The following is an 18,132-nucleotide window of genomic DNA, read 5'->3' on the forward strand; positions in this document are numbered from 1 at the left end:
TGCTCTACTAAGCTCCATGATGAGCTCGATCTGGTGCATTTGAGCTGTGTGACATGGAACAATGTAGCACAGTCAACCCTAAGTTTTGCTTTTAAGAAACACAGTCATAATTTCAGGGGAATGTGTTAAAAAATATTCACTGATGTGAAAAGTAAAAAAAAAAGAAATGAAACATAGCAGAAAAAGCTATACTTACATTTTCATGAGTGTAAAATTGCTTGTTATAATGACAATATCTGCACTCAGCGCCAAACTTGATGATGCAAAGTGCTGGGAATGGAACAAATATGGATTTCTAAAAAGTTCACAAGCCTGGAGTTTCACCAAAACCCCCATTAATTTTTCCTTAAATCATTCATTAAAACGATCCCTTTAATGAGTGTTTTGGTTGTAAGCTTTGATAGTTTTACATGAAGCCAAGCTTTTTTTTTCTTTTACTGGAATTTGTCTTGGTAGGTGGTAGAGTGAGTACAAGCTCACAGTAGGAAATTTTCTCAAATGTGGAAAAAAAATACAGATTTTTAAAAGCCAAAGCTTTTACACTTTTACACTTACAAAACAAACATGAATGAAAGGATTTAACACACTCTTTTCTTTACAAAAACCCTTAAGAATTATAACATCTGACCACAATAAATCGTTCACCTCAGATAAAAAGTAATAAGTAATAATTAAAAGCTACTGATAAGTTTTCCAGGGGGGGAAAAAACATGATTTGGCTCGGAGTCAGACGGCGTTTCATATCCGAACCAGCAGCTGTTTTGTACAAATCAGAGAACTTGCGCTGAACTCCCTGCCCTCAGTTTCTGAGTCTTCAGGAAATATTTCATTTTTAAGCAGAATTCCGAAGAGGAATTTCCTTTTTGAGGAATGACAAGAAGAAAAAAAAATTCTTTTAACTCCTGACTAAATTAGCCTACAGAATATTAATAAATGACTTATTGGAATGAAGTCTGGCGGTTATAAATGTAAAAGCTGATTCCTAGCATCCCTCTGGAAATCCACTCTCCTGACTTTTTTCTTTTTTTTTTAATGATTGTCTTACAATTTTATAGTAGGCTCTGCTCGGAGCAACGTCAGTCGTTCTTGAGCAGTACTTGATATGAACAGAATTAGGTGAAATGTACGGGGTAAGGAATAAGTCAAAAAGAAACATATACAGTAAGACAAAGTGGTGCACCAATACTCTGTGCACAAAAAAGTGCATGTCTGTCAATATTGTTTGATATTAAGAGGATAACAAAACCAAAAACGCTAAGCTAACTGTTAGAAATGCTTCAATTTTGCTGGCATTTCAAAATGACAAGTCATGCAAGGATTGACATCTCACACAAACAAAGATAATAAAAGAACCAAAGAAATTTTACAGTTATTTAAAGTTGGAAAAGCTTTTTTTTAACCTTCATCTAAACTGGGGAGGGTTCATTCGTTTTCAAGGACACCTGTTTGCATTCACACGTGTCTGTGAGCTGTGGGGCTGCTGGGCCTCTGTCCCATCCAGGTTTGATCTTGTCAGAAGTGGAACGTAACATCCACATTTTGAACCACAAGGATCAACTGCCCTATTTTTTGCACTTATTCCTGTTTGGAATGTCTGCCACGTAAGTTGGGTTAATGTTTGTATTGGTTTTGGATCTAGGTGGTTTTCTGGCACTCGCTTTATCCTGTCTGCTGATGAGTTCCAGGTGTTTTGAGTCATCAAGACACCTGAGGTTCATTTTCTCATCAGTTTATTTTGTTTTCCATGCTTGATGTCTTCCTGCCTCATTGGCAGCCTCATTGTGTTTGTTTCTCTTGCCTATTTTCTGGTGTTGAGCCAACATTTGATGTGTCATCAATCCTCCACCACGCTTTTCTGGCACACTGAGTCTGTTTATGTGATATTCCTGTCTTTAGTTTCTCCATACCTGTTACTGTTATCTTTATATAAGTATAATAAAATATCAAATTTAGCAACACATGTTTGCACTGCTGCCATGCATGGTGCAAACCAGACCACCAGGAGCATTGTAGGGTTCAGGGTCTTGTCCAAGGACACTTTGACACATGGGCTGGCTAGGTGGGAACCAAACTTTTGGCCTTCTGATCAGAAGGTGATCGTTCTTCCTCTGCACCACGGCTTTTACATATAAATATTGCATTGTCTCCATTTAAGCAGCTCAAATAAAGCCTTTCAAGTGGAATGATACATGATTTGTATGCATGGATTATTAATCTGGATCCCAGCCTCATTGTTGGAATCTGTCAAATTTTTTAAAAAACTAGAAGCGAAAAGGTCCTGGTTTAAATCTAGGTAGGAACCTGGAGTTTGCATGTTCTCCTCATGCATGCATGGGTTTTCTCCTGGCACACTCCCACAGTCCAAAAACATGCTTTAATTGGTGACTCTAAATTGACTCTAGATGTGCGTGTGGTTGTGTGGTCCTGCAACAGACCGGCGTCCTGTTCAGGGTGTACCCTACCTTTTCCCCACAGCAGGCTCCAGCAGCCAAGTGACGGAATTCAGCGGCTTTTGAAGATAGGTAGATGTTTAAAAACCTTTAAATTACTGGTTACCCAACATTTTTTATTTCTGTGAAAGGGATTTCTCTCTAGATTTTTTATCTATGCACATATTTTTAATCATGTTTTCAACAAAACCTTGTCTTATTCACAAATTCAAATCTAAGAAGCTTCTTTTGTGTTTGCAACTTGTGCATTCAAATCGTCTAAATGGCAGCTGAGTCCTCAAGGACATCCCATGGATCACATGACCAGGCTGAACAGAGTAAGTGCTGCAGAGTTTGACAGAGAGAACTGAGGCTCACAACCTGATGCTCACACATCTGTCAGCGTGTGTTTCCCCGTGGACTCATTATCATCAAACACTTTTCACTAGTGGGGATCAGAAGTTACTTTTTTGAATTCTCCTTTATAGTGATCTCATTAGTGAATCCATTTAGTCAAAGGGCCATTCCAGGTTTAAGCACCACGATGTGACAGTTTCCCCTTTTTCACTTTAACACACCAAATACCATAATGAATGCCTCAATGCATTCATTATGGTGGGAAAAACTGAATATATTTCAAGTAAAGTAAGTCAAAATTCTTTTCATGTGAAATTCTAACTGATAACTGGGTGCCGTGTTGTAGACTTGCTCCAAATGCATGTTCTTCGTGTTTATGCACGAGTCTTCTCTGTGGACCTAAATCTCCAAATCCCAGATTGTTGAAAGGAGGCCAGTGTCCTTTTTTTCGATCGGCATAGTCCAAAGAAAAAAAAAACAGTTCTGTGAAACAGAGAGTTTTTGTCATGAAGGAAGAAATAATCATAGACTTTTAAAGGGAATTTAAATGAGATTAAATGTTTTCTCCATGCTCTGATTTAAGAAAACTTAGATCAAAAATTAGCCATACCATGTGTGGTTTTAAAATAATATATATATATAAATTTGCTTTATTGATACCATTGAAAAAAGCAAAAAAGACCTGAGGGTCAGATTTGGCCAAAGGACCATCTGACACAAATTCTCCAAATTGTGTGAATTAACTTTAAAAAGCCAGATAAAATCTCATAAGGTGGAAAAATTGATAATCTGTTTTTTCTTTTTCCTTTTTTTCTTTGGTGCCTTTGTTCGCCTTTGCAGTGGACTTTGTCGTTATATTTACGAGTTACTTTCAATTTTAAGGTACGCTTTTATGTGACATAAAAAAGAAACATTTTCTGGAAAGGAGCTCATCCTGTAAACCTGCACATCTGTACTTATATATGTATAGATGCAGACTTTTATCAACAAAAGCCCTAGATCATGCTTTTTCACCCATAATTTGAAATGTTATTCAGTTGTCAATTGATAAATCAAATTGCAACTTGATCATGAATTTAGAAAATGCATGATGCAATTTAAAATTCATTATGAAAAATCACAATTCGATCATACATATTTTAGTTAAATTAAAAACTACCACATGTTTGAAGGAACAATATTTTTTCAAATATACGTCATGCTTCTAAGCCTTAAGATAAGGTGTGTTTGCAAAGTAGTCCTCTCTACGGTGGCCCAGAAGGGTCATGACACTACACATTAACTTACCACACAACAGTGTTAACTCACAACACAATAACTTACCTCACAACACATTAACTCACAACACTGTTGTGTGGTAAGTTAATGTGTTGTGTTGTGACCCTTCTGGGCCACTGTACATCTCAGAGTTAAAGCTATTACATTTATTACATTTATTACACCTACATTTATTCAAATTGTATTTTTACAGAATTGCGAGAAATAGACACATCCAATGAAAATAATGAATCCAGTTTATAACAGCTAAATATTTAGGTGTACAAAACTTGAAAAAAGGCTAAATGAATACAGAAGCTTTATGTCATTGCTGGATCCTCTCCACTTTTTTGTTCGATAAGAAAATAAAAAAACAAATCTGCAGCAAACGTTCAAAACGGTTTCGATTTCATAAAAAGTACAGAAACTGTACATTTCTTTTAATGAGAGAATCCCCTGCAGTGCGCCCGGATACTTATTATCCCAGAGAAAGTTTTTGCACTTTTTTTTTGTGTCGAATTTATTTTCTTTACCTGTTTTGTCCAGCATCCCTCCCCAGAAAACCCCCACATCAGACAGTTTCTCAGCAGTAATGATTCCTGTCTGCTTAGCAGCCAGACACTTTTCCTGCCTCTCATTCCATTTCAGAGCACGTGTGATGCACTTTTGTTGCTCCTTGTCTTTGCGGGAGTACATGTCTTCCATGTGTCAAAGATGAGTGTAATCATTGTCTCCATTATCTGTACACATCAGGACGAGCATAGAGGGAACATGCAGACAAACACCCACGGAGAAGTGGACGTGCTGCTCTTTTTGTGGTGAAATATAGTGCAGAATTAATTGCAAGAAAATGCCCACACAGTGTCTGGGTCTCAGCAGGGCATTTCACATCCTTTTCCTGTGGTTTTGCATCACAGAGGCACAGTCCATGCAGATTTCTGTCCTAATTAAACCCTCACACTGCCCACCACTGTTTGTTTAGGCTGGTAAGTGCAGCTGAAGCTTATTCTTTTATATACAGAGATAAAACATCTACGAAGGAAGGAAAAAAAAATTAAAATGAGGAGATTGATGCCAGCATGTGTTGGCATGTGTCAGATGGCAGTGCCACACAGAAACAGAGTGAAAATATCAGAAAAGGTCATCGATTTGGCGCTCATTTTCATATTCACAAAGTAACATTTAATTCTGGATATGTGCAGATGAAAGTTAATTTCGGAGGGGGGGGGAGGGGGGGGGGAGTCCTGCTGCTCCCTGGGAAGGATCCCGGCAGAGAGAGTTTGCCTTCAGACTACAAATGAAAAGCACCTGATGCTCATTGTGGTACGAGAACAGACACGGCAGTCAGTTCCTAAAAGCACCACTTTGGCGAGGTAAACATTGCAATAGATAAATAAATAAACACACAACCCAGGCTTGATATTAATCCAAATCCTCCTTGTCAAGTGCCACAGCAGAGAGCGCTCATTGAAGCGGAGAGTCAGCCCTCAGAGGAAATGGAATGCATCGGGGGCACTGCAGCTGAAAATGACAACCAGCCAGTTCAGCGATGCCTCTGATGATCAGGCATATCAATGAGCTGAAAGGACGAGTCTGGGAGAGGTGCACAAATGTAGGCCAATCTGCAGCAGATGAACAAGAGTGTGACTTAGAGCCTGATGAGGAGCCATCTCGTGTCAAGACGTTATGATGAGATTATTATGCAGAGCGGCTCTGAGGAGCGGCGCACGACAACACTGGAAAAACAGACAAAGGCTATGTTTTGAAAGTTATAGGAGAAAATAAATGCATTCCTGACAGAAAGTGACATTTCAGGGACTAGGTAATGCACACAACAACAACATAAACAACACAGAGCTGCAACCAGTTCGACAAAAACTGGGCTTTTATTTTGTTTGCATTTAGATTTGTGTTTTTTCTAATTCTAAATCTAGGAACAAATGTATGGGATTTATTTTACTGTATTCTAATATGCAAAGCCCACTTACATTGAAACTTCTGTGTCAATAGTGATGCATAAGGTTATTCCCTATTTCTCTACCACAACTGTGAACTTCCGTGGAGCTGATAGGAGAATATTTGGAGAACTGTTAAAACTGCATTTATTCAGGTTTTGTGAGTCTGCTTTTTCTGGGATTTCTGACTTCTCTGTGTTTGTGATGCTACTTAAACAACAGTTGCAAATATGAAGCGGGGACATGAAATTGCAATTATCTTAGACAGCATCCATCCATTTTCTAAATCTCTTTCAAGGTCCCAGGGATGCTGGAGCCTATCCCAGCTACTGTTAAGCAAAGGCGGGGTACACACCTGGACAGGTTGCCAATCTCACATTCACACCTAGAAAAAAAGGTGTAAAACTTGTAAAATACACAGAAAGGACCCAGCTAAAATAGCATTTTCGATTGCCACTCAATGTTTCAAAATCACTATTTTTTCTTTTAATTAGTGTTGTTGCCTGGACAACAAAAATAAATGCTGTGCATCTCTCTTGTCTCTTTATCATTTTACCTCCAGCTGAAAAAGCAGAGATGTACTGGGGAATCTGTTCACAGTCAATAAAAAGCCAGGCAGAGGTCACCAATATGGAGGGAAGTACTGAACAAAGCAAGTCTTAAACCACACTGTAAGAGTAAGAGACATGCAACAGTCCTGACACCACAACAAAACCGCACCAAAGTCTAGAAGACACAATAAAGCTTCAAAATTGAAAAAAAAAATCATTCAAATTTGAGGGAAGTTTGAAGAAAAAAAGTTTGGATCTCCCAGCCTTTACATCCAAACCTTTATTTCCAGTAGTTTGTGCCCTCACTCACTTTTGTGATTCACTTTTATAAACACACAATGACAGGTCTGAAGATTGAAGTAGGAAAAACAAACAACAAAAACAGCTCTCATCACAGACTGCATTACAAAAAACATCACAATTTTTCTTGCAGATTTACTTCTTTCTCCTCGCTTACTTGGTCCTGAGAGCCACTGGCAGTGCTGGAGCTGGTCCCAGCTTCAGGGTCAGAGGTCGATAATAAAAACTTACACTTACTCAGCCACATTAACTTGATTGACTTCATGACAAAAAAAAAGCCAACCTAATTTACCATCCTATATATTTACTTTGGAGTAGATTTGTGATGAGGCACCATTCTGACAGTGAGCTGCATCTGGCACTTTTTCACCCAGTTGTTCAGAGACTAGGAAAAATAATATATACAGTGAAACATTTTAGAAACATTTAAACATTTTAGGATGCTTCACAAAACTAATGCATGTGGGGCTTTTGGAACAGTTAGACGTTTCGACATAGTCTTTCACTGTTTAAATAAAAACCTTTTTTAAATAATTTATTCTTAACAAAATAACTTTTTGTCAAATTTTACTGTGTTATTTGGTAATGCAAAAATGTACAATAATTATATGTCATCACGTCCAAGACTAATACATGAAAGTTTAGTTTTTATAGTTCCATTTAATCCATTGTTTAATGTTTAATCCATTTGATCTCATTCTTACTAAGCAACAATGTGTTGTCCACAAAACCAGTTTGTTCATTACTCTTTTATTTTGAAATGTCACATGTAGGCAGAGCAGTTCAAGCTCCCATTGTTTTAAATGCATTTTAACTGTGCATAAAATAAAAGTTCTTAAACTAAGAAATAACTAAAACAAAAGTTTAGTTGTTTTTTCATTCCTCTATGGATGTTAGTGATGAAATATTTTTCAAAATAAGTGCTTTAAAAGCAACATATTGAAGTCTCTAAAATTAACTTAATGCTTTTATTTTTCTTTTAGATTCGTCAACAACCAGTTTATGTCAAGTAACATCTCAAATGAAAAATATGAATTTAAAGTTTATACTTTTTAGATTTTTTTTTTTTGACTTGAGCATTTTTATTTTCATCCAAGAGCATCTATGGATGTTGTGTGAGTTGTGATGCTGTTCTCTGATTTTTACAAACTGCAGCATGGCCTGCTGAAAGTGGCAGCTGAGCTCTGAAGCATCATCCACAACTGCTCACTAGAGGGCGTCACATACATAGTCTGGGAAGACATTCCACAGTGGGGTAACAGAATGTTTTTAGTAAAATAAAGTCATGTTTACTAAAACGTGATTTTTGATTTTTTTTTATTTTGTTTCCAAAACAAATGATTAAAATATAATCTGGCAACGTAGATTCCAGCCTTTTAAAGTTGCTTTTAGGGGCTTTAACAAACAAAACTAAAACGACCAATCAGAAGTCCAAATTGCAAAATAAGTTTATTTCGTATAAAGAACTACAAAAATCCTACTAAACAAGTTTTTAGTCTGCATGACACAAATCTGAAAAGGAAATACATTGTTTGAAACACAACCTGGTCATAGTGAGCTGTAATCTCCACAAAGGTAGCTCTTCTCCTACATTTGAAGTGCTCCCTCTGTCTGTAAGAGGAGGCACTGATATCCTGAGATTTGCTTTCTTAAATTTGCAAGAATATTTGTTACCAAGTTCATTCTTCACTTTGTATTTGTTTTCCACACATCCTCCCACATGGGAAAACTCCAAACGGCCTCTTGTTTACACATGATTTTGGAGCTGCAAAAGCAGAGGCTAACACTGCATAGATGATTAATTCACACCATCAGAAACATGGAGGAAGTTTTATTTCAGGGCTCCCAAGGTGACAGACTCCTTCCCTTCAGATGGGAACGGCAGCGAGGAGCGCTTTGCAGTGGCATAGGAGGTGTAAGGAGGGGCGGAGGAGTTGGTGGACGTTAAACGAGGTAAGGTGGACGTGGAGGAGGGGACAGCCTGGGTTTGTCTCTCGGAAGAACAGTAGGCGGGAGATGAAGACTTCCCCTTGTTTTGCAGACTGCTGCTGCTACAGTTCTGCAGAGGTGAGCTGGAGGTTTTGGAACCGTGTGTCAAAGACAGCGTTGAGGAGTTGGAAAGAGGGGAGGTCCTCATGCCATAAGTCAGAATGCCTGTACTCATCAGAAACTCCCTGGAGCCGTAAGCTGGGGGCGTTGGTCCGCGGGAGCCTGGAGGCCCAGCGTTGTCTGGCGCCAGACTCCTCTTGCTGGGGATGTCGTAAATCCCTACGTCGGCGCAGTAGTGCGCCTGGGATCTGGCTTGGAGATGGAGCATCCTTTCTCGCTCCTCCAGCTCCCGCCTCTCGTTGATGGATGCCATGATGGTTTTGGAAAAGTTGTCATAGCGTGCAGCCGCGGACTTCGGTAAAGTCGTGTCTTGTGAAACCATATCCCGAAGGCTGTCTCTAAGACTTTGGGTAGACATATCTCTCATTGCCACCCCAGGGGGGGGCACATCCCGGGATGCAATGCTCTGGGATTTGAGGTCTCTGGTGATCAGCCCTTGAAAGCCAGGTGAAGGTTCTCTTTGCATATAACCTTGGAGGGATGGTGACGGGTCCCTTGAAGTGAGACCCTTTAAAGATGGCGAGGAATCTCGAGGCTGTGGTGATTGTCTGGTGACACCCATGAACACGGGGCTGTAGGAATGTGGGGGTGGACACTGCACAGACCCATCTGAGCCCAACATCATGAAGTGAGAGTGGTAGTTCACTGAGGGGGCTCCTCTTTGGGACATGAGCTGAGGTTCTGTTGGGTTGATAAAGTTATTAAATGGAGGGCTGTCGTTGCTGCTTTGATTGGCCAGAACCGTGGAAGACGTGAAGATTCCTCTGGGGGGGCTGGACCTCCAGCCATCAGATTGCATGGCAGGCAGCTGGGATTTGCTGCCATACCGACAGCTGTGTTTGAGGGCGAGGGAACGGGAGTTGAGCGGTAGTGAGCTGTAAACCGTGTTAGGCTGGAGGGGAGGCTGGACGCTCACACTGCCCTGATGGATCCCTCTTACAGGGCTTTCTCTGAACCCAGAGCAGAGGTCAGGACCTTTTATGTTCGCTTGCTGCTCTGATGCCTTCAGCAACTGAGAAAAACACAAAATAGAGGATAATAGCATCTTTCGTGCACATCAAACCCTCATTTTTACATGTAGTGATTGAAAAAAGAAGGAAAACCTGCTGGTTACCTGCTCTGGAGGAATGGGTGATGACCCTCTGGATATGGCCTCCAAGACCGGCCGCAGCTGTGGCACAGTGGGAATAGACACGGGAATGACGGATTTAGAGTGATGTCCCACATCTGAAAAAGAGGTCATCTTGTGATTAACTGCAGGCATCTGCAAACACGGAAAAATCTGCAAACTGTGCTTAGAAGCGACAACAAAGAAAAGATTTGTGCATTCCAGACTGTGCAAATACAATATAAGGAGATGTACATTTCTCGTAAAAATGTCAGACTTTCTAAAGCTTTAATCAGACTGTCAATCTAAGACAGAAAAGTCATTGCTAGCAGTGACTGTCGTACCATCTGCAGCTGCGTGGCTTTTCAGCAGACCCCGGTCTGGTTTAGGAGGCAGAGGCGGAGGATTTTTCATCTGTTTGATGTCTGACAGCTCGACAGCTCCAGCTGAGGGTCGCTGGCACGATAAAGAAGAAAACACAAGAGACACGAGTGACACATTTCACATCTCTTTGTCAACTGAGGTCACCGTCCTAAAAATGAAATGCAGAAGCTGCATACTTTATTTTCAAGAGCTAAAGTGTGCAGCCCGTTGTCCCCGACTTTCATGGGCATCTGCTGGTCGAGCTCCGGCCTCAGGAACGGAGGCTGAACGTGGACAATTTTTTTCTTGCAGGGTCTCGCCATGTATCTGGATTTGCAGGACAGAAAAGTCTGAGTCAGAAATTTGGCTGCAATGCCAAAGATTAAGCAGCAGTAAAATAAAGACAAATAAGTTTCTCACTTTGGAGAAATTGGGCTGCAAACCAGATACTCCATGTTGTTACAACAACCCTGTGTAAAAGGGTTTACTCCTCCTTGAAACTTGCCAGTTACCTGTAGAAGCATGCAGAAACACGCTGAAATTCTGAACATCTAGAAAATATTCAAAAACTTTGGTGGAATTTGGTCAATCACTTGTTCATTGGTGGTGCGACCTCTTGACACTAAGTACAAGTGGAATCCAGTCAGACCCAGAACAGGGAGGAGAAACAAGCCTGATATGCTGATCACTACCACACTTAAGATAATGGAAGATAAGGAAAGTTGTCTTCATGTTAGAATACTTAATCTGCAATTTGAAGTAAAATGTGAAGTCTAACGTCAAGGATACGTGACAGTGAAATGCAGCTTCCACAAATCATTCATGTGGTGCAGGACGTAAATGAGGCCAAAGGTGAAAACAGCCACCATGTGAAAGGTAAGCGACAGCAGAAACAGAAAAAAGTAGCGGTAGTTTCGTCTCCCGATGCAGTTGTTCACCCAGGGACAGTGATGGTCAAAGTCCTGGAAAGAAGCAGAAAAGGCAATTCAATTTCCCAAAATATAGAAGTGTGTTTTCAAATAGCCCATCAATGCAAACATCTGAGGCAAACAAAATAAAAGTCCTGCCTCCATCTATTGCATTGCTTTCCCAGCGCTCAGTCAGTCTCCTCACCTCCACACAGTGATCACAAACACTGCAATGCGAGCAGCGTGGAGGTCTGTAGAAATGGCACGACGCACACCACTTCATCCGCACTTGGACGCCCTTTATGTCCACGTTCTTGTACAGCGGAGCGCGGAACCCATCGTCCTTGTCTTCATCCTCGCTGGCTGCAAGGCGACACAGGATAGATGCTGAGAGGACAGAAAACTGAACTTTATCTGCAGGGAAAAAGTATGGCCACTTTGATTACTAACCCACGGGGAGAACACCAGCATCCATGAAGGTTGCCATGGTGAAGTTGGCGAGCACAAAAAGGAAAAGGATGGCACAGCATGGCGGCACAGCGGGGCAGATCGTCGCGGCCAGCCACGGGCATCTGAACACATACGGGAGAAAAAGAGGAGAAACGATTCCGTTTCTGGCTCACAAAAAGAATTCCTGACATAACTACAGTTATGGAGCCAAACAAGAATCAATCCCTTTTAGGATTGTGCAAATCAAGGCTAAAGTAAAGGTTTTAAGGGGTCATCGCCCTCCCTTTTGTTTCTGATGGGAACCGCGGATCACAAAAGTAATTGTCCACAGTGGGAGCTAAGCATGTATTAGCCTGTGTTCACCAGGATGAAAACAAGGGATTAAACAAAGAGGACTCTTGTGCAGCAATCTTTCTGCACCCTGCTGCGGAATAAGACACTCCATCTGCGTTAAACTGTAAGGTTTGAATGCTATTGTTCATCATAAATCAATACAACAGCTGTTTTTCATCAAGCCCTAGAAGTTAGTAAAAAACCTTAAACAGGACTGTGTAAAATGAGTGCAAAAGGTGGGTAAATGGTCTGTGACACAGAAAAGGGCTGTCTATGACTACACTGGGAGGTTTGATGAGGAGGAGACACAGTTGCTGGAAGCCTTAATAGGTTTTTAACTAGTTAATTGTTTGTGCCTTCAGATTGTAAATCCCTGGTCTTCTAATCCCACTTTAGCCAGTCAGTCTGTCACCAATCAGGTTGACGCCAATTAGCCTAAGAGCAAAAGGCAATTTGCACTTTAGCTTTGCTTTAGTAATGCCAAACAGTCACATAAGTAATGGAGACAAAGTCAAAAACAAACCAGCTAAACTTGATCTTTTCTTCTGAACGTAACTATCAAAGGATGCCGGCAAATGATCAAATCTAAGTACAATAATGTTGTGGTGAAACATTTTTCTAAATGCCTCATTTTTTCCATGATTGTACCACCAGCGGTTCATATAAAATCATCAAAGCCCCTGGTCAACTCCATAACTGGGTGAAAAAGCTGAACAAAAAAGGCAACAAAATACACCCAGTTATTCCAGAGTGGGAGGTTTGACCATCACTAGTCCTTCAAACTGCCATGTCCCCTTAGATCCATTTTCTTAGCCCGTTATATCTCTTTTGGGGTTGCCGGAGTCTATCCCGGCTACTGTTGGGCGAAAGACGGTGTACACCCTGGAAAGGTCACCAGTCGGGCGCAGGGCGCCATGCCCCCATTTAACTGTAATTGTGATGCCTAATATTTACATTTGGGTTAATTATAACAATGTGGGGTCAAGTGTTTTTCAGAAAGGTCACTACGAATGTCGATCAATTTGGAGTGGTTTCTATCCTGGTGATCCACCCATCTAAAATATAATATAAAATGATTACGTTTAAACAAACAATTATCAATTAACATTTACAAATTACATTTACATCAAATCTAGCCCTTGAGGTGGAAAGAGTGTTTGTAACAAGAGTAACTTTTGACACACTTATTTCTTGGCATGCTTGTGTAACAAGCCACTTAGGGGCTACTTGGTGAACTGTTCTGGCTCCTATTTGTTTTTTAAACGTGGTTCAATTTGGAAGTGAAAGGTTTGACCCTTAAAAAGGGTCTTATTGGCCTCTGTGGAGGCAGAGAATGGCATAACTGTGTGTTTCTAGACTATGTGAATGAACTGAAGTACCAGAAAAAAAACAAGAACGTCTGTATAAACACGAACATGTCAACACGTGTAGTAAGTGACCTTCCACATGATAAAGCAGTTATACAGAATAACAGCTTGATCATGAAAAATATCTTTTTTTCTGCTCTCGGTCTGCTCATACATTCATGTGTGTGTGTGCTGAATTATAATAAATGGTTGAATCTCGGTGGTGTGAGATTAGAAAGAGGGGTAGTCTAATCAGGTTACAGTGGAGACAGACAGAAAAAGAAACACTGGATTAAGCCATCAGTCTTTAGTTAACCTATATACTGCACAGCAATTCAGTGAATGCTGCAGACGATGGCATCAGTCTTTAATGTTTCGCCCAAAAACCCCACAAAATCTCATTTTCAAACTAATTTGTTTGGTTTATTTAAGTTAATGAACATAAAACACTAAGTGAAAGTGAAAGCATTAACAGAATCCTTTATTGCGCTCCAACCATGAGGCTGCTTTTAGGTGGTGGGGGGGAAGGGTTCCCCACTACACTTCAGAGGAAGGACGGCTGATGCCATGCCAGCTGCAAACCCAGTAATCCCTAGATTATGAATTTTGGATTACAGGCCGTTTCTTTTAGTCCTGTGGATTGTGGGTTCATCCAAACTCAGGCAGGGTCCAGTCAAAGCCTGCCATGTATTCTGATAAACCAATTCACCCCTGACATCATCATACAGAGGCAAAAAAAAAGCTCTCTCAATGCAGATCCTCCAGCTTTTGAGGAAATGCTAAAGGAAATTAAAGATTTTTTTGTAAGATTAAAAAAAATAATAATTAAATAACGCATTTCCAAATTTTGTTTTTAACTTCTTCTCGTAGCTTTAGTCACTTTCCACTTGCACAAATCAAACCGGAATCTTTTTCCCCAAACTTCTATCCAGACTATCTAACCAGATTAGAGCAGGGATTCCTGCACACCAACGATCAGCTTCCATCATTTGTTTGAGACCATCTGCACCGCAGAGAGAGAAGGCTTTATTAAGGCAAGGCGGGCCCCGCCCGATGAAACAGCCCCGACCGAGCTCTAATAAATCACGCTGAACAGTAAGCTGTTCCGCAATCTGCACACTGCCCTCATCTTTACAGTGGGTCAGCAGCACGAAGCACCCGAGTCACGTCAGACAATCAGACAGAAAAGCTGGAAGTTCAGAACTCCTTTTGAGAAATATGGCACTACATTAAAGGGTATAAATGTCATCTATAGTCACTCCAGAACTAAAGGAGATTGCAAAAAAAAGTTTCATATGCATATTATTTCTGAAGCTTATCATCCAGTGATGCAAGAAAATTCAAATACAAGACATACATAGCAGAACTACATAGCCAAAGTCCAGAAATGATAAAAATATAAAGTTAAAATCTCATTTTAACTATAGATTTTTTTTTATCTCAAATGTGTAGTTTCTCAGTTAATTCTGTTGCAATATAAGAAGCTTGAAGTAATAATTCTCATGCACTGCAGCCTTTCTCTGGACATTTTAATTCGCTCAGGGGTTTTGTAGTTCTTTGTGGGCCCAGCTTTGACCATTAGCTAATGAGGGTTTTAAAGTTATATTAGTTGTTAGTCTGCTTTAGACGTACAACAAACTATAACAGGTATTAAGCCACATCTCAATGATGCAATTTGGAGATTTTCTATCCTGCTTTTTATTGTTTCAGCTCCACAAAACATCACAATTGTTTTTTTTTCCCTTTAGGGGGTCAAACATGAAAGCTTGTCTTGAAGTTAGATGTTTGGGGAAACTTCTTTTCTTTTTTAAACTTGTTGTTGACCTTGATGAGTTTTACAATGCACCACGACGTTCACACTCCCAGAAACAAAAGCAGGAAATTGCCAACTGATGAATTTTATCAGGCAAAGGAAGACAAAGGAGCCCTCGTGAAATTTTAAGGTTGTTCTCTGGCTCCTAAATCCGCCTCGATTATCTAGAACTGCTGACACCAGTAATTACACGAATATTATCCCACGAACAAAAAAAAAAAAGAAAAAAAAAAGAAAGGCTTTTTATATTTGTGGAGCATGTAATTTTGCTGCAGGGTTTATTTCTAAAGGACTTGAAATAAGAACTGAAGGTTGGAAATATGCAAATGCAGACATTCAGAAGATGAATATTCACGTTGAGCTTTGGAGGAAAGTTCTAAAACTGCAGCATTTGGTGGACTTTTAATTTTAGCTGGAACAGAGCAGTAAAACAGTTCTGCAGTAAATGCTGATTATTGATACCTGACTTCATAGATCATGCTGTTCCTGGTTTCAAGTTTAGGCAGTTCTAGTGTACTTCAAAATTCTACATATAATTAACAAGACTAATTGTTGTTTATTACAGAAAACTATGTACTTATAACTAGTATTTGGTTTATCTATTTGATGAGAGGCAGAAAATCCAAGTTAAAGTGTTTATATTGTGACATAATGTCGTTAATCCGAGATATAAATGTAAAGTTTTACAAAAAAAGCCTAGCAGAATTAAATCAAACATTCATACAAAGCCATGCAAAAATGTAAAGAGAACATCTCAATATTTTAAAAGATTGAATGTGGTATTCAGCCTATTCATTTTAATAACATGTTTTGTGGTTAAACATGACATTCAGAATCATTCATCTATCGTAAATCTATCATGTCACCAGGCAATTATTTTCATTTTGTAGAACTTGGATACATCAGGAATGCTTATTTTTTTGCTCTTATAACGACCCACTTTCTAAATATCTGGATTCAAACCTGTTCAGCAGAAAAAATACTAAATAAAAACATGCATGAACTTCCTGTTTCTGCAAACAGCTGAAAGATCAGAGGTACCAGACTCAATTTTTCCAGATGGGGAAATCACATGGCATCAAGTGGAAGTTCTTAATCCGCATTCCCTCAATCTGGTGTCAGATTCCAGTGGAAACAGTGCACAACTGGGGAATACAGCAGAAAGTAGGACAGATACGGCTCCAGAGGTCGGAGGTCAGTAGACCAGCACAGTGGTGAAGAGGTGGGAGCTGTCACTCAGTGCATATCAGAGGGCATGTTTCCTCTTTGCCTTAACATGAAAGGCTTAAACATGTTGCATAGATGCTCTAACAGAGAGTCATTCTTTAAACTGGATTTTCTGGGACTGATAAAAAAATAGCAATCAATATTTTCAAATTGGGGAAAAAAAACTGCATCTTTACTAATTAAAGCATAATGATACTTTAAGCAACATTGTGCATTTTTCTTGCATTGACTGTTATTTTGTCAAACCTGACATAAAAAGTACATTAATTCCATTGATCTACTATAGAAAGTGAAATAAAAATCATTTCTGAAATCCTAAAAATGTTGAAACTTATTGAATATAAATGCTTTTAGGGGCTTCATTTTTTAGGCATCCAACTCTTTTGCCAATCTGTCCAAAAGTGAAGATTGAAGAATGCTACCAAAAACTTCTCCAAATCCTTTCTGGTGGTTTGTATTTATTTATTTTTGTTCTTGTTCTTTTACCTCATGTCCTGCTGCATTTATGATAGTATATTCCATATCTGCATGCAAATGTTGGTTATAAGGAGGCTTATCCACTAATGGGGTGCACTGACTGGCATTCATGGCCAACCAGGTAGAGTATTAGTCCCTTTCAACTGTTTCCAAGACGGCTTTCAAGATCAAGTCAGAGCAAGCCCAGCTTGACAAAACTACAAATAAGATTTAAAAAAAGTGGGACTCTGTTAGGCTGTCAGAGGGTAGTTGCAGCTTTTTGCGTTTTTGTTTTAAATCATTCATCTGAATGGAGTAGTACAGGGTGCATGAATGTCCACGGCCATGAGAAAACTGTTGCAAATTCAAACCAACGTCACCCACTTTTTTTTCTTTTCTTTTCTTTTTAAAGGACTCACGTGAAGACGAAGAAGAGGGAGGTTGCCCCGACCAGCAGGCAGGTGGCCGTGCACACCGGCAGGAAGGCGCTGGGTTTGAGCGCGTCGGCGCCGCTGGCGGGCATCCTGGCGATCAGAGCCTCATTGCGCAGGCGACCGCCGGGTTCCGTCGAACGAGGACGCGCGTGGCTCGTTGGTGGTGGAGGGGAAGAAGAAGCATTGTGGAAAACTGGAGAAAAACAGAGACGGTGGTCCCGTTGCGCACTCGGCCCCGCATCCCTCCACCCCACCCCCCTCGTAAGTCTGCGTGCAGATGCTGGCGTGACGTGGAGGAGGAGGCTGCTGCTGCTGCTGCTGCTGGTGCTGGTGCTGCTGCTGCTGCTGCTGCTGGAATCGTCTGAGCCTGTTCGATTTTTGACGCATTTCCCCAACCTTTTGAAGTCCTTCCCAGACTTTTCCCATTCCACTTTTTAATCTCCAAAAGTACCAAAAACACGAATTATTTCCTCATTTTGACATGTTTAAAAATGTATGCAACACGTGCATCTACTTCATAGTTGCATTTCTAAGGATAAAGAATCAAATCAAAACTTGCATGTAATAAACTTCTTGTTTAGTTTTATTTATTCATTGAAAAAGATGTCAATTTGGCTAAATAAATTAAAATGCGTCTCACAAACTTTGCTTTTCTTCTGTTAAATTAAGACCATAAATCCATATTAGCATTAAAAAAAAGAATTGATTGAATGAGTAAATATTTCACTGCTCTAGA

The 18,132-nt window shown here is 40.1% G+C and overlaps 1 protein-coding gene across 1 annotated transcript; it reads right to left on the reverse strand.

The window, feature by feature from the left end:
- Positions 1–8,279: 8,279 nt before the first annotated feature.
- Positions 8,280–17,635, reverse strand: zdhhc8a (zDHHC palmitoyltransferase 8a). Its single transcript, XM_011481787.3, has 10 exons — positions 17,382–17,635; positions 11,788–11,909; positions 11,543–11,700; positions 11,219–11,391; positions 11,023–11,125; positions 10,850–10,941; positions 10,627–10,756; positions 10,411–10,522; positions 10,073–10,185; positions 8,280–9,970 (listed from the first exon to the last, which is right to left on the reverse strand). The coding sequence occupies exons 1-10, from the start codon at positions 17,483–17,485 to the stop codon at positions 8,681–8,683; spliced, it is 2,397 nt and encodes a 798-aa protein (XP_011480089.1). The 5' UTR covers positions 17,486–17,635; the 3' UTR covers positions 8,280–8,680.
- Between the last annotated feature and the right edge of the window lie 497 nt (positions 17,636–18,132).

The sequence above is a fragment of the Oryzias latipes genome, chromosome 12, assembly GCF_053564925.1.
Source record: "Oryzias latipes strain Hd-rR chromosome 12, Olatipes_Hd-rR_3.1".
Lineage (NCBI taxonomy): Eukaryota > Metazoa > Chordata > Actinopteri > Beloniformes > Adrianichthyidae > Oryzias > Oryzias latipes.